Source organism: Telmatherina bonti, assembly GCF_933228915.1.
Source record: "Telmatherina bonti genome assembly, chromosome: 21".
Taxonomy (NCBI): Eukaryota; Metazoa; Chordata; class Actinopteri; order Atheriniformes; family Telmatherinidae; genus Telmatherina; species Telmatherina bonti.
In genome coordinates, this window is record NC_136630.1 from 28200186 (window position 1) to 28219884 (window position 19699).

A 19699-nucleotide genomic window follows, 5' to 3' on the forward strand; every position below is an offset into this window, starting at 1 on the left:
ATTACCAATGATAATTCAAACATGACCAAGATCCCATCTAAAATATCCCTAATGGCTGAACCAGCAGTGAACATGGTGAGTGCTCGAGCTTACATTCATTCATTCATTCATTCATTCATCATCCTAACCGCTTAATCCGATGAAGAGTCTCGGGGAAGCTGGAGCCTATCCCAGCAGTCTTTGAGTGAAAGGCAGGGTACACCCTGGACAGCTCGCCAGTCCATTGCAAATCAGTTCAATTCAGATTAATTTAATTTCATTTCATTTCATAATCAGACTCACTGCAGCTTGTAATCAGGCCACTGTCTGTCAACATTCCCCTCATTTTCAACATTTCCCCAATGTTTTCCCCAATGTTTTTGGAGTCATTAGAAGGCAACCACAGACAAGATGAGGACTGCATAACTGGTGCCAGTGTGCTGCCTTCCAGTTTGCGAACCTAAGTGCATGAATCCAGGCTGGCTGCTGGTGTTTCTTCATGGGAAATTGATGGCAACTAATTCCCCGTTTAAGTAACTGGTTTCTCTTTGACGAACAGTTAAACATGTAACAACTCTGTGCCATTGTTTTGATTTTCCTGGTAAAGGCGGCTCGGTTTCGGATTTTCATAGTCATCAAAGTTTTCGGACATTCTTGGACCTGAGCCTGCACAGGTGACATATGAATAGGATATGAAGATCATACTATTTTCCACCACACTCCATACCAGATGGTTGAGTTAATGTAGCAAATAAATGAAGTGAATTCTGATGGTTTCACAGACAGAACTTTAAATACCAGGTAACTGTTCAAAATCTTATTTTATTGCACAGTGAACATATTCTGCTTGGTTTATGGTTAGCAGTGGTGAGCACTGCACATTTCTTTTTAAAAGATAAATAATTAATTAGTTGTTTTTTTTTTAATTTATTTTATTTTAGATTTTATAGGTTTAACTTACAGTGCAAAGAACGAGGAAAGTGAACAAAGTGGGTAAAAAATACCACTGGCATGAAACTGGAGCACAGGCCAGGACTGGAACCTCTGCTTGAATCCATGTTCAGATGTAAAACACCACACAGAATGTTTCTGATATTCCTCATGAACATTTTCACATCTGAAAATTGCATCTGTTTTAGCAAGTCAGAAAGTCCTCTTTGGAGACTAGAAACTGAAGCAGGCTGCGTCCCGACATGCGGCACGTTCCTCAACTCGGTGCAACTTTGAAGCTTTTTTTTCATTTACTTTTTACATTTAACCACTATAATAACACACTTTGGTCTCCTCTCTGGTTGGCTTTAGACAATGGCGATCTTTGGTTTTGGACAGAAAACCTGCACAGTTACAGGTAAAACATGACTCTTACATTAAAGGTCGCTTTGTGGTTGGTTGCCTCAGTGACACCTGAACACAACTCATTATGGTGATCCTTTTGTCTTTTCCTGATTCAGTTCTTGATTCGGTTTAGGAAAAGATTAATGTTAAGGTCAAATACATTCTTTCCAATATGTTTTTATCATCTCAACAAATTAATATATAAAATTATTATTTTCGCTCATCTCAAACAGCTAAGCTTTCCAATGCTACATGTTGCATCGTCTAGAAATGGAATTATAGATGGCAAATTCATATTCTTATAAACTAATTATGCCTTTGTTTTTAGGATATGTAGATTGTGGTTAGAATAATCTGGCTGAAATAAACATCTTCATTTCCCGTATATACTGTACCACTTATTTATAAGATGTTGAGCCCAGTGAGTAGGTCTTCCCCCTGTCCACAAAAGAACTTGGCATAGCCAGATTGGGGACAAATAACATCTGAGAGTGTCTTGGAGTCTTGCTGCAGGAAGTCAGCCATATTTTCTGATGTTTCTAGGATCCTGTCTTTGTGGATTGTATTTCTTCACGTAGAAATCATCAGACCTGATCTAATGAGGTTGGATGAACCTTTCCTGCTGTTCTGCTTGGGAAACCTGCAGCTTTAGGGAGTGGTGTTGCTCTGTTTGTCTGCAGAAAACAGGTTTCAACCATCAGCAGATGTAGTGTTTTACATTTTCAGTTGATGCTGCCTGTAAGTCATTTAAATGTTCTGGCTCTCAAGGCTCTTTTATGCTTGAAGCAGAAGACGGAGAAGCACGCAGATGGACGGACCCTTTCGTCTGTCTCCTGCATTGTTAAGGCCAAAAATTGGGTAAATTTTCAGGCAACTTGTGAATCAACTACTTTTTGCCACAAACGGAGCAATACCACTGTAAACCATGGGGGCAGTATTGAGCAGAATCGCTGACGTGAACAGGGAAAGGAACAAACTGGAGAGGAAGAAGAACAGGAAGACAGAGAAGCAGAAGAAGAAGAAAAAAGACAAGTAGGACAATAACTGTAGAGACGGTGAAAGCTTTAGAAAAGAGTCTGTCTGGGTGCACTGGGCTTGCTGGGTGGTTTCAAACTACTTTAAAGCTGTGAATTAAAGCTTGGGAAGGTAATGTTGGTTAGCTTGCAAGATTTGAAAGTGGCGCCGTGTCTTGGCTCCTCCCCCTCTGGTTCTACTCCTTGCGTGATCTGAGGTTTTTTTATTCGCAGCTTTTTCCACCAACAATTTTTCTCTTTCTCGGCTGTTTAGCAGGAGGAGGCAAATAAACCGAGCCGGGTCGGGAAATCCTTCCTGCATTTCCTCAGCCATGTTTGCCTTCCGAGTCTCTTCTTCACTACTGTGTATTTTCATCCTAACACGCTGTTTATATGCAGGGTGTGGCTATCAGGTATGCGCTGCTGGAGGGGGAGGAGGGGAGCCGGGAGAAGAAGTTTACAATATATCCGAACGTTTGGATTGGTCAGAGTTTTTACAGATTTACAGTAAACTGAGGGGTCTAACTATATTTCTTATTGTCCATGATTACAGAATGTATATACTACTATCAGGACGAGGAACCACTTCTCACAGAGTAAAAATAAAATGTCTCTGAGCAACATTACCTTCCCCAGCTTTAACGCCACCAAGCGGTTTGATGTCAGAACACTGCCCCCTAGTGGATGAATTGATCTAATAACCACAGCAATGGAAAAGAAAACGACACGTGGAAGTATTTTGGGGGCAACATATGACAATATTTGAAACGGACGGCCACATTTCCATGCATAAGGGAGCAGAAATGCGCTTTAGTCTGTTGCTCCAAACTGGGAGTTTCATGTTAGAAATGAACAAGGTCTTTGAACAAGATCTACCAGCTTTACATGCCTTTTGCAGGAATACATGCTTATACTGCTACAGACTTTCTGCTAACAAACTACATGTTCTTCTTTTCTAATATCTACAAGTTTGACCTAAAGATGAGACCTGTCAATCAAGTCAGCCTGTTCCTCCATTTTAATGACATTATGCAAAACATGATGGAATCTTCCAAAATCATTGTAAAACTGTTAACCTTGTGGCCCAAACAAAGAAGAGGGACGTTTATTTCAGCTCTAATAGACTTTCACAGACACTCTACTCAGGCCCAGTCAGCTACTTGACCTGTCCATAATTAGCATTATACAAATTTTCAGGACCTTTGTTACCTCTATTCTAACTTTCTCCTCTATTGTTTAGTTAGTTGCTGGTTATACGCCCTCTCTCGCTGCCTCCTGCTGGAACAGAATGGGTCATGATGTGAAATTTGAACTTCATGTAATTCAGCTAAGGATAGTGTAACCTTTACAATCTGCACCTCAGAGCATGGAGAGGAAAAAAACAACTTTTTGATAGTTCTCCAACCATAGAGATGTGTGTAATTAACATCAGTACCAAAGGAAGCTCCATTTTCACCGTGAAGTGTTGGTGGAAAATCTTTTTTCTTTTTTTTTTTTTTTTTTTTTGTCTTGTCCAGCATTTAGGCAGCAGAATGATGGTCTGGATGCTGTGTTCTGCTGAGCAAATTTTCTCTGCCAAGGGAAGCTTTATAGATATAATGATCCCCTTGACTTTCTGAATTTTTATTTTATTTCTATGTTTATTTTGTATTGTTGTTTGAATTGTAGAGTTTGTACTGCTGGACCAGAGAGGACAGACAAAAGACAGAAAGAGAAAGGAGAAGAAACACCTCATAAGAAAAGGGAAAGAGATAAAGGGAGAGAAAAGGGAGAAAAAAAAACAACAACTAAAAAATAACCCAAAAACAAAAAGAAAGAAAACAACCTACAGATGTATACATACACACATACAGGCACACACATAGATATACACACATTCACACGCATACATACACATACATATACACACACGTATACACACATAATATATATATATACACATATATATACATATGTACACATATACATATACACATACATACATATACACACACACCTCTATGCACACACACACATACACATCCATACGTACAAACATATACGCACTCGCCAGTATTAATACATATACATACACATACAAGCCAACTTTAGATCATAGTAACTAAACTATGAATCTAAAAAGTTAAATATAAATGAGAAACAAACAGAAATGAGAAAACTAGCTGCTGTTAGTGAATAAAACTGCGTGACGACTCGGTGACTGTGTCACATGCAGAACATGCAGAGTGGAACGTGTTCCGGAAAAGGTGATCATGCCAGTGTGACCCCTCCCACACAAAGGCAAGAGGCACGCCAGGAGTACCCCCGAGACCAGGGCCATCGGCAGCCATCCCCAGGCGCAGACCCCAACCGCCCCACCCCGGAGCCAGCCATGCACCAACCCAGGAGGAGGCAGAGGGGGGTCCCAGCCAGAGTCCCCCGCAGTCAGGGGGAACAGGCCCCAGCAGGCCCGGACCAGCGAGGACCGGCCCCGCCGGGCACCGGCCACCCAGGGCAGACAGAGCGCGGGCCCCACGGCCCCAAGAGCCCAGAAGCAACCCCCCACCCCCGCAGGCAGAGGGCCCAACCCACACCGACGGAGGGCCGGGATCCCCAGACCGCCACCGAGCGGCAGCCAGGCCGCACCCCAGTGCACCAGCAGCGCTCCCCGAGCACCAAGACCCTCCACGCACCCACGCACACAAACACACACACACACACACATACGCACACACATGTGCACACACACACACACATGTGCACACACACACACACACATGCACACCCACCTACCCCCACCCACACCCACACGCATCCACACTTCCTCCTTAAACACACCCTATACACCCATTCTCTTACACACGCTCAAACTCACACTCTCCTACCCCCGTTCTTTATACACACACCCCCTCACACACACATCCCTGCTCCCTCTATAATCACCCATTCTTCCATACACGCATACCCCACTCTACACACACACACACACACCTACAGACCCACACATACATCTATACACATACACACCCATTCTAACAGATACACGGCCAAAAGATTAGTCCACCTCCAAAACCCTACATCCCACTCACCCCCCTGCCCATCACAAAACACCCCTTCTCATTCTACCTACCCTAGAACAAACCACCACAACTCCCCACTTCTCTCACTGAAGTCCTACCCCCTTCATAATCATGACCCTTCACCCCCCTATACACCTACATACACATGCACCCCCCCACTCCCCCCTACACACGGGCCACTACCCCCCATACACATGCATCTCAATACTCCTCTATATACACACCCCTATCTCCCATGCATTTAACACCAGATTATCCACACACAAGCCCTTACCCCTTCCCATACACACACACACACACACACACACACACTCCCTCATTCACAACCCCAACCCCCCACACAATCATGTACTATCACACGCCCCAAAACCTCCACCCCCACACCTACATGCCCTAACACACTCCCCCTTACACACAACCCTACCCCCCACAAACTCATGCTCCACTACACTCCCCATAAACCCCCCACATATAAACCACCACACACTTCCTACACCCCACACACTCATGTACTATCACAGTCCCCTAAACCTCCACCCCAACACCCCTCACACACTCCCGCATACACACACCCCTCACCCCCTATACCTTCATGTACCGCTACAATCCTCTATACACACCCCGCATATACACCACCGCACTCCCTCATACGTACACACACACATACATGCCTCAACACACTCCCACATACACGCACCCCTACCCCCCATACATTCATGTACCACTACACTCCTCCATACACACCCCATATATACACAGGCACCCCCCCATCCTCAACTATCTTGGGCCCGGGTCCCTCTGCCGGGCTCCAGGGCACGGACCCGCCCCCACTGCAGCGGCAGGTCCAGGTCAGCCCAACCCCCCCACGGCAGGGCCGACCCCCCATCCCCGAGAAGCAGGGGACAGCCCCGGGCACCGGAGCCCAGGACCCGCACCCCGCCCACCCCACAGCGGCACGGCCACCCGTCACGGAGCCAATACCCGCCGATCCAGCCCCCGCCAGCGACCTCGCCCCACCGCCAAAAGGCAACTCCAACCATTGATCAACCCAAGGCCTCCCGCCAGGTCTGGAAACCTAGCCCCCCCAGTAATGAAGCAGCCAAGATCCCCGTCCAGGGGTCCACCCCAGACCCATAGCCACCTGAGCCACCCAGCCACTCCCCAGCCCCGAGCGGGATGAGGTCACACTCTCCCCCCTACACTAAGTGATGGAGTTGATCACAGGAGACCAGAGAGAGTGAAATTCAACTGACTGATCCTTTGAGGAGGCAGACATCATTTCCATACTGATGTAATCTAATAACAGATTTCTAAACTGCTGGATACACAGATTCTGTTTGCTTTTCCAGTTCACAAGGATAGTTTTCTTTGCAATGCACAGGCTACTGAGGATTGGTTTTGCTAAATTAAACCCTATGTTATTTTCACCTAAGTGACTCAATAGGCACAATTTGGGGTTTGCAGGGATATTACATTTAAACCAGTCTGACAGATCTTTACATACCTGGAGCCAGAATCTCTGGACAGGTGGACAAGACCATAAGGCATGGTAGTAGCTGTCAATCATGTTGTCAGTACAGTGTGAACAGATATGTGAGTGTAACAGACCCATCTTGAACATCCTGTGTCCCGTATAATGAGTTCTGTGTAGAATTTTGAATTGTATTAATTGCATGCTTGAATTCTTAGTCATTTTGAATGTGTTTGAGCAGATTTGTGACCATTCATTTTGATTGAAGTTGCTGGATAAGTCTGCTTCCCATTTAGAAGTTGGGAGAGAGATGGAATCTTCTAGCTTCAATAGTAATCTGTATATTTTGGATAGTAGCTTCGGGGCCTTAAGATTTAGGAATTCTGCAACCCTTATAGGTAACTGTAAGTTTAGTTGATCAGTGGTGTATTTCTTACTTATAATAGATTTAAGTTGGTGGTATTCTAAGAATTTGGTGCTGCTGAATTCATATCGTGAAGAAATTGCATCAAATGGCAGAAAGTTTCCATTTTCTACTATATGTTCTAACTGCTTTACTCCTTTATTCTTCCACCGAGGGAAGTTTATCATCTTTTTGTTTTGCAGGAAGTCAGGATTGTTCCAGATGGGTGTGAGCTTACATGGAATAAGCGCAGACTTGGTTACTTTCAGGAATTCCCACCAAGCCGTTAAACTGGAGCTGATGTTAGTGCTTTTAAAACACTTATATGACTTGACAGTTGAGCTGATGAATGGTAAATCAGAAATGACTAAATCCTCACACAATGCTTGCTCAACATCCAGCCATGGCTCATCCAAAGAACTTGGATTAAGCCACTTGGAGATGCATTGCAGCCTATTACATAAGAAATATTGATTAAAATTTGGCAGGTCCAACCCACCTCTGTCTTTGGTCTGTTGTAAAGTTTTTAGACTAATGCGGGATGGCTTGTTTTTCCAGAGAAATCTGGATATGTGGGAGTCTAGTGATTTAAACCAAGTGGAGGATGGTCTGATGGGAACCATTGAGAAAAGGTAATTAACTTTTGGTAAAACCATCATTTTAACAGTGGAAACCCTCCCCATAAGTGATATGGGCAAGCGGTTCCACCTTGAGAGGTCATCCTCCACTGTTTTTATTAGCTGATCATGATTTAACTTTATTAGTTCGGTTAGTCTGGGAGAGATTATTATACCTAAATAACTAATATTTCCTGACTGTATAGTGGTGTTAGATATGTTTTTAAAGTCACAGTTAATGGGCATTGCTGTAGTCTTTAACCAGTTAATAGAATAGTCTGATATTGAAGAGAATGTATTAATTAGTGTGATTGTTTGAGAAAGTGTTGTTTGTGAGTTGTTAAGGAAAAGTAAGATGTCATCTGCGTAAAGACTAATTTTATGTTCAATATTTTTAGCTTGAATTCCTTTGATTTCTGGGTTTTGTCTTATGGCAGCTGCCAGAGGTTCAATAAAAATGGCAGAGTGATGGAGAAAGTGGGCAGCCCTGTCTGGTGCCTCTCTGTAAGCAGAAGTTTGGAGAAGTGTTGTCATTAGTCTTCACACATGCATTTGGGTTGTTGTATAATATTTTTATCCAGTCAATAAATGATGACCCAAACCCAAATTCTTTTAAAGTTGCAAACAAAAGTTTCCAGTTTACACGGTCAAAAGCTTTTTCTGCATCTAAAGATATAACTGTGGACTTCAGATTGTGTAGAGTTGAATAATCTATTATGTTAATTAATCTGCGCATGTTAGTGTAGGAATGTCTACCTTTTATAAAGCCTGTTTGATCAGCGTGAATAATGGAAGGGGTTATTTTCTCTATCCTTCTGGCTAGAGCTTTGCTGATTATTTTGAGATCTACGTTTATTAATGAAATTGGACGGTAACTGGATGGGAGTGTAGGGTCCTTTCCTGGTTTTAATAGGACTGAAATATTCGCCAAGTTCATATTGGAGGGTATTTTTTGCTTTTCCTTTATTTCTAATACCATGCTGTAAAAGGTTGGAGCCAGTGTGGTCCAGAATTCTTTGTAGAATTCAGCTGGATAACCATCTGGACCCGGTGCTTTTTTACTTGGCATACGGTGGAGAGCTTCATGGAGCTCATGAACTGAAATAGGTGAATCTAGAGCCATTTTATTTTTCTGATTTATTTTAGGAAGATTGATGCTGCTAAGAAATTGGTTAATATTCTCATCTGTTGGATTTATTTGTGATGAATATAATGCTTTGTAAAATTCTTTGAAAGTATTGTTTATCATGTCAGGATCATGGCTGATATTTCCTTCTGAATCTTTTATAGAGGAAATTGTTGTTTTCTCCTTATTTGCCTTTAGTTGGTTAGCCAGGAACTTTCCAGATTTGTTACCATGTTCAAAATTGTCCAATCGAAGTCTTTGCACCATGAATTGTGTTCTTTTATCTATTATTTCATTAAGTTCTAGTTTGGCTTTTCTAATATCATTCAGTGTGTGTTCTTCTGGGGAGACATGGTAAGCTTCCTCTAGTGATTTAATTCTGAGTTCTAATTCTGATGTTCTCAAAGTTTCCTTCTTTTTCTTATGGGAAGAGAAGGATATTATTTTCCCTCTCATTACTGCTTTTCCTGCTTCCCACAGAACACACGCTGAAGTTTCTGGTCTGTTATTGTTTTCTAGATATGAGGACCATTCTCTTTTAAAGTAACTGATAAACTCAGAATCTGTAAGTAATGATGTATTAAATCTCCAGTTTCTAGTGGCTGGCTTACAGTTTTTACTTCTAAAGGTTAATGATACAGGTGCATGATCACTGATGATTATGGGATGGATCTTTATCTCTGATATGTCACTCATGAGTGAACTGCTGATTAGGAAGTAATCTAGTCTAGAATAGGTATGGTGAACTGAAGAGAAGAAAGTGTATTCTCTCAGTGTCGGGTGATGAGAACGCCATGCATCGCAAAGACCAAAATCCTTCATGTACTGTTTAACCGTTTCAGCTGATTTCCAACCTCGATACTTCCCTGATGAACTGTATTTGTCAAGAATAACATTTAAGTCCCCTGCTACAATGATTGTGTTATCTAAGTGATCATAGAGCGAAGTAAAAAGGGAGTGAAAAAAGGAGGAGTCATCAACATTTGGGCCATAAACATTTGCAATAGTTAACTTAACATTTTGAATAGATAATGTAACTATTAAAAATCTGCCTTCTGGATCTGTGATTGTTTGATCAATGTCAAATTTTAAACTTTTATTAATAAGAGTGGCTACTCCTCTTTGTCTGGAATTATAGCAAGCTGAGTAAACATGTGGAAACTGGTCCGTTGAAAGATTTATTGTTGAATTAGATAAATGAGTCTCCTGCAGGAGAACGATGTCTGCCTTCATTTCACGCATCTGATTAAGAATTTTTAACCTCTTCTCTCTTGTACCAGCTCCACGCACATTCCAAGAGACAAACCTCAGTGCATCCATAAACCAACAAAAACGAAGACTATCTGCATATTACAAACCTCAGTGTATCCATAAACCAGCAGAGATGGAGGTTATGTGCATATTACCACAGCGTGTGTCTGTGTGTAACCCGCTGCTTGTGCGCCTGTCAGCTGTGTGCGGTACCTGGATCTGCACGTTAAGTGTCTCTATGTGTGCTTTCCTCATACTGAACTGTGAGTGTATGTGTGAATCATGCATAACGTTGTGTCCGATGTTTAATCTTGTGCGTGCGCCATGAAACATATAAATAGAGAAGTAGGTGACATTACTGATAAAAGTGAAAGGGTTCAAACAAAGAAAAGTGAAAAGAGAAAAAAGTGACCGTGCCAAAGGAAGAAAATAATGTAAAAGAAACATCCGTGACGAGAACGGTGTAGCAGAGACGGGTGGAGAAAATACTGATAATTATTTTGAAACCGCAGTATTACAAATATGGCATAACTTATTTAAGATTTAAGATTATTAAGGAACATACCAACAAGTCAGTAGAGCCACGTAGTGATGTTTGGGTCGCGGTACAACTGTCCATTGATAAATAATTTATCCACGGCGATGACAGCGCGAGCTCCTTCGGCGAATGATTTTCTCCTGATAGGGAACAAAACTCTCCGCCGATCCAGGATCTCTCTTGGAAACTGGTCATTAACTGCATAATGAAGGCCCCGAAGTTCACGGCCCTGACTCTTCACCTGCTCCTTTTGTTTGTAGTTAACAAACTTGGCTACGATGGGCCGTTGGTGGAAATTCTTGTTGAATTGATTTCGAATGACACCTTGCCGTGCTGAAGCGGCTGCAGCATGTGTGGCCTGTCTAATGACCTTTATGCTTTTAATTCAACTCGACATTGCTACTGGTGAGTGGATCTTTTGTGCGCCTGTGAAAATGGAAGTTTTTCTACACTTAAATGTTGCTGCCTGCAACATTTTGAGAGTGAAAAACTGAAATATATTAAAGGAAAATGCGATAACATGGAGCAGAAACAGACTCGGCTGAATTATGACGGCATAAAACATGAAGCTTCGACACCTTCTGAGTTTTTTTGCTCTACTGGGAAACCCATCAAATGCATCAGATTTGTGTGGAAAAACAATGCATGCCTGCAAAACATCATCATCTCCTCGACTTTCTCTTTCACTCGATGCCTGCGCATCTTCTAAACCTGTCATCTAATTGTTGCTCTTCCCTTTGAATGCTCAGCAACACTAATTAGAGGATCAGAAGCTGTTTGTCTTTGACATAAATATGTTTTCTGTAATTGTCGCAGTCATTTGCATTTTCTTGCAAGTTCTTTCAAAATTTGTCAAAATTGTTTCACATTGAGGACTGACAGCCACACAGGACACACACCTCTCCAGAGAAGGCCTGTCCGTTCAGCAGGTGTTCAGAGCCCTGGCTGTCCTCACTGCCGAAGTGTAGCCGGATCTCCTCCAGACGATGGCTGTATGTCATCGGCCCCCCAGAGATGTTAACCAGATGCTCCTTGTCCAGTCGCAGAGAGACGTGGCGCCCGGTGTTGTACATGGTTCCTCCCACCTGCAGATAAACAGATTGGGCTCAAATGAATACACACCAAAACAATAATACTCCCCTTTTAAAGATGTCTAAGACAGTAATGAAACGGATTCACCAAAAGAGCTGATAATGGGAGCAGAGACACATTTTCTGAGGTCTCTTTCCCACCTGCTGGCATGGTGCACATGAATAAAAGAATATATACAGCTGCCATTGTGTTACATCTCTTTATAATGAAGAAAATACCATCATGTGACATGACAGGTCACTAATTGCATCGTTGCAGAAAAAATCAGAAGCAATGACGTGGCTGCTAGAATATTACATGTAATATGTGTCTAGTCACTGTATTTTTATTAAGAAGAGACTTTTCACCCTTTTTTAATCCCTTTTAACTCCTCGTGCGATTGGAAAGCAAACCCCACACTCGGCCAGCATGAGAGTTTCCATGGTTACCACTTTACCCAGCATGAATATTTACGATGTATATGTATATCAGGAGATTTCCTTCTGATCCCGTTTCTGTTGCTTTTCAACCAAGTCCAGCTGGAAGCAGATCACACCACACCACAGGCTAAGTCTCAGACAAACCTCACAAATCTGGAAAAGGGAATTCAAACCAAACATTTCTGATGTGAGCCATTAAAACTAGTTAATGTTGGTTATTAGAGAAATTCAGCAAACTCACTCAGTTAAATTCAACAAGCGAAGCGACAAAATGAAGCCTGCTTTGATGGAATATATATAACGCCACTAAGCCTCGGCACAAATATGTCAAGTCTATTATAGGAGCTGATGTATGGGAGCAACATTTGTCAACAGCCGTGCACGAGGAGATGGTACCAGAAATATGCATGATGAATGAGAGCTTCTGTTCCTGTTAAGCTGCATGCTTTATCCATCTTTATGGACTGAGTCATACAAGTTTAAACCTCAAAAACATTTCGTTCTTACTGTTTCTGAAGCGGGTTCTGTTTGCTGCTAAACCTGCTTTTCAATGAGTTCTAAGTAGAATTTTTTTTTTTAATCTTCTGAAACTATTGAACATATTTTAGACACTGAGTGTAAAGAAGAATTGCACTTCATCCGGTCCACCTTCCTGGTACCGTGTCGGATCCTGTTCATCTTTAGACCTGCCTGAATTATTAGCATCACACATTGGAAAAGCTGTTGGAAACATCTCCAGAGACTTTGCTTCCTATTGACATGAAGCATCACACATCGTTGCTGCAGATTTATCAGCTGCTGCACGATAAATCATGATGTGAGCTTTGTGACATGGTGCATCATCCTGCTGGAAGTTTCCATCAGAAGATGCTCCACTGTGCTCAGAAAGGGATGGACATGGTCAGCAGCAGGACTCAGGTAGGCTGTGCTGGTTAAACCATGTCATGTTGGTACTAAGGGGACCAAAGTGGGACAAGAAAACCTCCCCCCACCATCACACCAGCAGCAGCCTGAAGCCTTGATCCTGACGGCAGGATGGATCCATGTTGTCATGATGTTTCCAGCAGATTCTGATCCTACCATGTGAATGTGGAGCTGAACTGGAGACTCATCAGACCAGCAACGTTTCTCCATCTTCTATTGTCCAGTTCTGGTGAGTCTGTGTGAATTGTAGCCTCAGTTTCCTGTTCTTACTGACAGGAGGGAACCTGCTGTGGTCTTCTGCTGCTGGAGACCATCTGCTTCCAGGCTGGACGTGTTCAGAGATGATGTTCTGCAGATCTTGGATGGAACCAGTGCTTACTTGACTTCCTATAGTCAACCAACTTTCACACACTTTGAAGACTTAACCTATTATAATAAAATGTTCTTGTGGTGAGATTAAAGCTATGCAGCCAAGTTTCAGTTACTTCCTGTACAGTTCTTCAGCGGCGTCTCATGATGTTCCTGTGATGTGTTTTTCCAGCTGTTCTTGTTGAGCTTAGCCAGACAGAAGAAGATGACCAAACCCTTGCTGCCTGCTGCTTTGCAGAGGATGGAGTTCCTTGTATTTAACAACTTACAGAATCCTTCATGATGGAGGTTTTCTGATCCATTAGTTTCCCTGATCCAGCAGCGGTACTGGCTAATGTCCTTACAAATGTCCGTTTAGACGTGGCGGGTTTTAGATTCCATTGTTCTGTTTTTACTTTTGTTGCCCTTGTTGTACTCTATTATTTCTTTTTCGCATTCTTTTCTTTTCATTTTTCTGAAACTCAAACGGTCTTCCTGTTTTTGTGGAAGACCACAGAAAGTAGCAGAAAAATAAACCCAAACAACAACATAGTCCCAGTCTTATCAGGAGAAAAACATCATACTTGACTCATCAACCAGTAGAAAGAAAAAAGGTTTCATGAACAAAAGGGTGAAATGATCAGAGTAGACTCACAATCAGCAGCGTGCTAGAGGAAATGTGATATTCATCAGTACTGTATCTGTGTTTATTTATTCATAATCAGCTGTTTCAAGGTGAAACATTGATATTCAAGCCACAACTTTGGGTGGACTTCCAACGCCCTTGTCTGCCTCCTTCTCTCCTTTCCCTCCTCTCCTGTTCCTCCATTCCTTTCACCGCTGGCTTTCAAAACGATCACTCCCTCCCTCATCTGAAGTCCCAGAGAAAGAAGTCTGCCCACACTTTGTAAATATTTTATGGACACTCTGAAAAATCAATGATTTGAAAGGGGAAAGAGAGAGGAAGAGGGAGTGATGCAAAGAGGAGATAAGTACTGTGAGCAGGAGGAGAGAGGTGTGTTGAATTTAGTGGCCAACAAGGAAAAGAGCAGCGTAAAGTAAGTCTTTTTATGTTCCCTGCTGAGGCGACAGGGTGAGGCGAGACCCTTGGAAAGGCCAAAACAATCTCATCTACTCTAAAGCCTCCTCTTGGTTTTTATAGCAGAACTTCATCAAGTAAAAGTGATTTTGTCTCCACAATAAGTGATGAAAACAACCATCCTACAGGCTTGTAACGAAGAAGATTGGCCATTAACACGCCCTTTCAAAAGCTGAAATCTATTATAATGCATCATGGCTACAGATCCGTTGGTGCCAACGTGTCATGGTGGTTAAATGGTGAAGAGTACAGTTAACACAAGAACATGCAATTAAATTATCATAACCATAGTTTTATCTAAAGGATGAAAGTTAGGGCTTAGACTTTTTTGTGTGTACAACCAGCTTGGCTTCAGCCTCATAGCTCTCATCAGGCTTGTTATCAGGAGTCAACGGGAGGTAAATTTATTGAGAGCGTCTCATAAAGTAAACACAGTCACTGCAGCAACCAGCTGCTGAGCACAGTTGTGGTTTTAGCAGTTAACAAAGCAGAAGCTTTTGTTGCAATCATAGCTAAACCAACCACATTGTCCTTTCTAGTTTATAAATATGAGTTAATAGCCAAAACTGACATCTCTACTGGTGTTTCTGGTTTTGGGTTTATGTGTCCTCTACAGCACCACATAGTGACAAAATGAGGATTCTCATTCATCCAGGACCAAATATATGTATTATCATGCCCTGATTTTCAGTTCAGTCAGTCTGAACTGGGGCAGTTTTTTTGGACAAAAAGTAATCTGGACCTCAAAGAAACAAACACTATTTAACTTCATTCATTCATTATCCTAACTGCTTAGTCTAATTAATCTGGAGCTGGACCCTATCCCAGCAGTCTTTGGGTGAAAGGCAGGGAACAACCTGGACAGCTCACCAGTTCATCACAGGGCCACACAAAGACAAACACTCACTCACGCACACACTCACTCCTATGGGCAATTGAGAGTTACCAATTAATCATATATGCATGTCTTTGGACGGTGGGAGGAAGCCAGATTACCTGTGAAAACCCACGCATACATGGAGAACATGCAAACTCCACACAGAAAGGCCACTGTCCAAACCTTGTCCCAACCAAGGATCGAACCACTGACATTCTTGCAGTGAGGCCACAGTGCTAAACACCATGCAGCCCCGCTGTCCAACTTTTTGCTGTTAACCCTTAACACTGTGCAAATGAAGATGTGCTAGAAGAGTGGAGAACAAGATGCTTTAACGCACAGTTTCTCAATTAATTCTAGACTCAAGCAAATGCAATGCAAATACATGTTGAGAATATAAATTATCTCTGTAAAACTGAACACGTTTAATCCAGATACTGTAGACATTTGTGTGAGATGTCCGGCTCATAAGGACACTTTCTTCCATTATGTTTGGGAATGTGAAGAAGAAAATAATGCATCATTTCTGTAAAAGTGCTTTTATCCTTATTTCATCCAAATTGTGCATCCAAAGTCTTTATGCTTCAAATTTCTCCTTAAGATCACATGAAATAATTCATCTTTGCCTTCTCACTCAAAACGCCGTGGTAAAACACATCTTGGCTTCCTATTGGCTGACTGAACCATCTTCTTGTTTGGTTTAGAGAAACTGAGGTGTTGTCCTAAATAAAAAACTGAGTTTTACTAAATTTTGGGTCTGTTTTTTAAATTCCTCAGAACTCCTGATTTCCAAATTCCTATCCCCGTAACACTTTCCTAATGCATCTACCAAGTGTGTGTGTTATTAACAGTCAGCATATTTCTGTCCCAGTTAAGTATACTGCTGTATTACTGTATGCTGTGATCAACACCAACCTTATTCCTTTTTCTTGGTGTCACTCAATTGTCTGTATATATTTTAATTTTACAACATTGATGCATTTAACTTAAAAATGTTTAATCATTTTGCTCTTTCCATGTATTTTTACTTTTTTCTTTTCTTTTACTTTTATTAATTTACTTTTTGTGTCTGTAAACCTGGATAGATGAGATTCAGGTGGGTTGGGGATGGGGGCATACGCTAATTAGTTTGGATTGTACTGTCCTGTTGACTCTGTCCTTATGTATTATGATCCAACACAATTCAATGAATATATGTTTTAATATTCATTCATTCATTCATTCATTCATTATCCTAACTGCTCAATCCGATGAAGGGTCATGGGGAAGCTGCTTGGGATTTTTCAATATATTTCAATAAAATAAAATATGCACACAACCACTGGTTGCATCATGAATGCCCTCTTATAGAAAATAATACTTTAACCCCTTCATGCATAAATTAGTAAAAAAAAAAAACAATGCAACATTTTTTAATACAGTATTTTACATTCATCAATAAATGCAATAGTTTTTTGTTTATTGGTGATACTTAGAATTTATCATGATTTATGATTTTTTTTAAGTATTCTATAAAATACTTATAAAATCAAAAATAATCATAATTATATGATGCATTATGTATTTCTATAAAACAAAGCTGGATCATTTATTTTTCCTATTTATCGCAAAGTAAAGCTTTGGTAATTACATTACGTTCAGTTATATCATATATTTATTTATTCTCCAGTGAGTGGATGACTCACCAATATCCACGGAAGTTGTTTATTTACAAAAATACCATCCTCATTCATGAATATGCAAGAAAAAAGGCTTGTAAACAGATGTCTACAGTAAACTGTTCGCTGCCGCTTCCAAACATACACTTTTTTAAGATAATCTGCTTTTCTGTTACAGACATAAAGTGATACTTACTTAGATGGACGAGCTACATAAGCAACAAAAGTGTAATTTAATTAAAAACTATAAATATCCAGCCATTAGTTAAAGCAAGAGAGCCGAGCTTCATGTTCAGACAATCTAAATCGCAGCATGAGCCGACAACATTTAGCATAAAAATATATTGCTCGGTTGTAATTTAATCTGTTTGTTGGGGTGTTCAGCTGATTATGGAAGAGTCTATCTTGCATGTGAATAAAGTTCTCTTCATGCAAGTTAAGAGTTTTTAATAAAAAAACTCACAAATAACATCTTGTCTCTTTTATTATGGCGGCATTTTCTGCAGACAACAAACTTTTTCAGAGTCTGGCTGACTGTGTGCGCCCATCCCATCTGTGGAAAGACTTGGATCATTACTTGTACCGAACATGAAAGAGCATGACTGATGATAGACAGTACTTTTAGAAAACAATCCTTTTCCAAAAGTGCTCCAACTCCCTCGTGACGCATGTATAATAACTGTAAAATGTTACACTGTAAAACATACATCAAAGAATCCACTTTGTGTGATGCTGAAGTTCTTATTCTTCTTCAGCCAGCGCGCCTTGTGCAGTGTGAGTGTAAATGGCTGGAGGCTGGCTCGGAGGCGAGAGTACTGAAGTGTGGTTGGGACTACAGAGGCGAGGAGAGTAATCGTGTTTGTTTATGAAACCGAGATGTGGAACGGCTGCTACAAGAGCAACATGCTACGAAAAGATGCACTTTTTTCTAATTGGTCATTCTTTCATCTGGATCGATGATCCCTTGTGAGGGCTTCTCACAGCTGCCAACCGCAAGAGGAGATGAGGGCGGAGGGAGCCGGGCTGCTCTGCAGTCCAATGCAAACTGAAAACAAACAATTTAAGAGGAGACTCCAAACACACACAAATCCATTGTCATCTGAGTGAAATTTCCAAGCTGAGCGCTGAGGCCAGAAGATGGCGTCTGGCTCCGTTTAGCCAGCTGGTGGCAGCTGCGCTGGGAGAGGAAACGAACAAACCCTCACGTAAAACTTGCTTATTTTGTTCTGTCATGTTTCTGCTGCAACAACTCCCAGTCAAAGTCAACGTGGTGGAAAGGTTGCAAGCAAAGCAACGCCACCACGCTCCAATCTGCTTTGCCATTACTCTCTGGAGTCTGGAGTAATTATTACAAGCGGCTTTTCATATTTTCATACTGCTCGCTGAATTTATTGCAGAAAATCACAGACTTTTGTGCTCCGTTCATCAAAAAACAAATCCAGCCTGTCAGATAAGCAGAAGGCTGGGAGTTGCTCGTACTTGATCAGCACGGCTGTTTGATGGTCAACAAAAGCTCTGAGCTGTCCAACTCTTCTCATGTCTCAGCATTACACTGTAATTCTGATTATTCTGCTTTTATGCTAATGACTTCCCGACATAAGAAAATGCTGCACTCTCTGCACTGTCTTTTGTTGCTCGTATAATCAGCATAATATTTAAAGTCAAACAGTCACACAAGCCGGAAACTGAGGTTTGTCTTTTAGCTCTAATAAAGAGCTCCATTGTGGTCCAGAAGTGATAAATAAATGTCATGAATACAAAGTGTAATTTGTGATGACTAAGTCCCAAACCCGTTGTCCTTCTGCCCCATGTTTTCTCTGAAACACTACGTGTCATAATGTCACCAAAGAAAAGCTTTTTTAAACCTATGAAGTTCTTTGTGTTGATGACTAAACAGCTAACACTCCATCTGCAAAAACCTGCTTTAATTAGTTTCTTTAGGCTTCTTCTTACAGGCAGCCTGTCTGAAAAACATGTCATTTGGTTTCATTTCTTTAGTGAATAATCTCTTTTTTCCTCCGGCAAGGTGTTTCCCAAACAGCTACGAAGCAAATTGTGGCACATCGTTGCGTTCTGTCCTCAGAAATGGGAGAAAGTGGAACTAAAGAGAAAAGGTCCAAATAAATAAAAAATAAATATAAATAATATAAAATAAATAATAAAATAAATAAAAATAATAAACAATAACAAAAAAATAATACAAATAATAAAATATAAAATAACATAAATATAAAGCTAAATATTTGAAATGAAATGAAAAATACTCTGGAAAAAAAACTTATGAAATATTTTTCATTTCATTTCAAATGTTTACATTAGAACATGTGTATCTGAATTAGTAAAGACCTGAAAGATAGACTTTCAGCTGATCGGTTAAGGTTGGCTGAAGCCTCACCAGAAATGATCTCCATGGAAACCTGCTGTTTACCAAGCCTTTCTTTAGTCAGGGAAGCATAGTTAAAAGCTAAAGGATGTCACATGACACAAGAA

The 19699-nt window shown here is 41.2% G+C and overlaps 1 protein-coding gene across 1 annotated transcript in view; it reads right to left on the reverse strand.

Annotated features, from left to right (window-relative positions):
• Positions 1–19699, reverse strand: part of ca10a (carbonic anhydrase Xa) — a gene marked incomplete at its 3' end in the record, with an annotated part of 353940 nt that overhangs the window by 40938 nt on the left and 293303 nt on the right. Inside the window, exon 4 of the mRNA XM_079260972.1 lies at positions 11692–11877. Coding sequence (XP_079117098.1) covers positions 11692–11877 — 186 coding nt within the window. The remainder of the gene's footprint in view (positions 1–11691; positions 11878–19699) is intronic.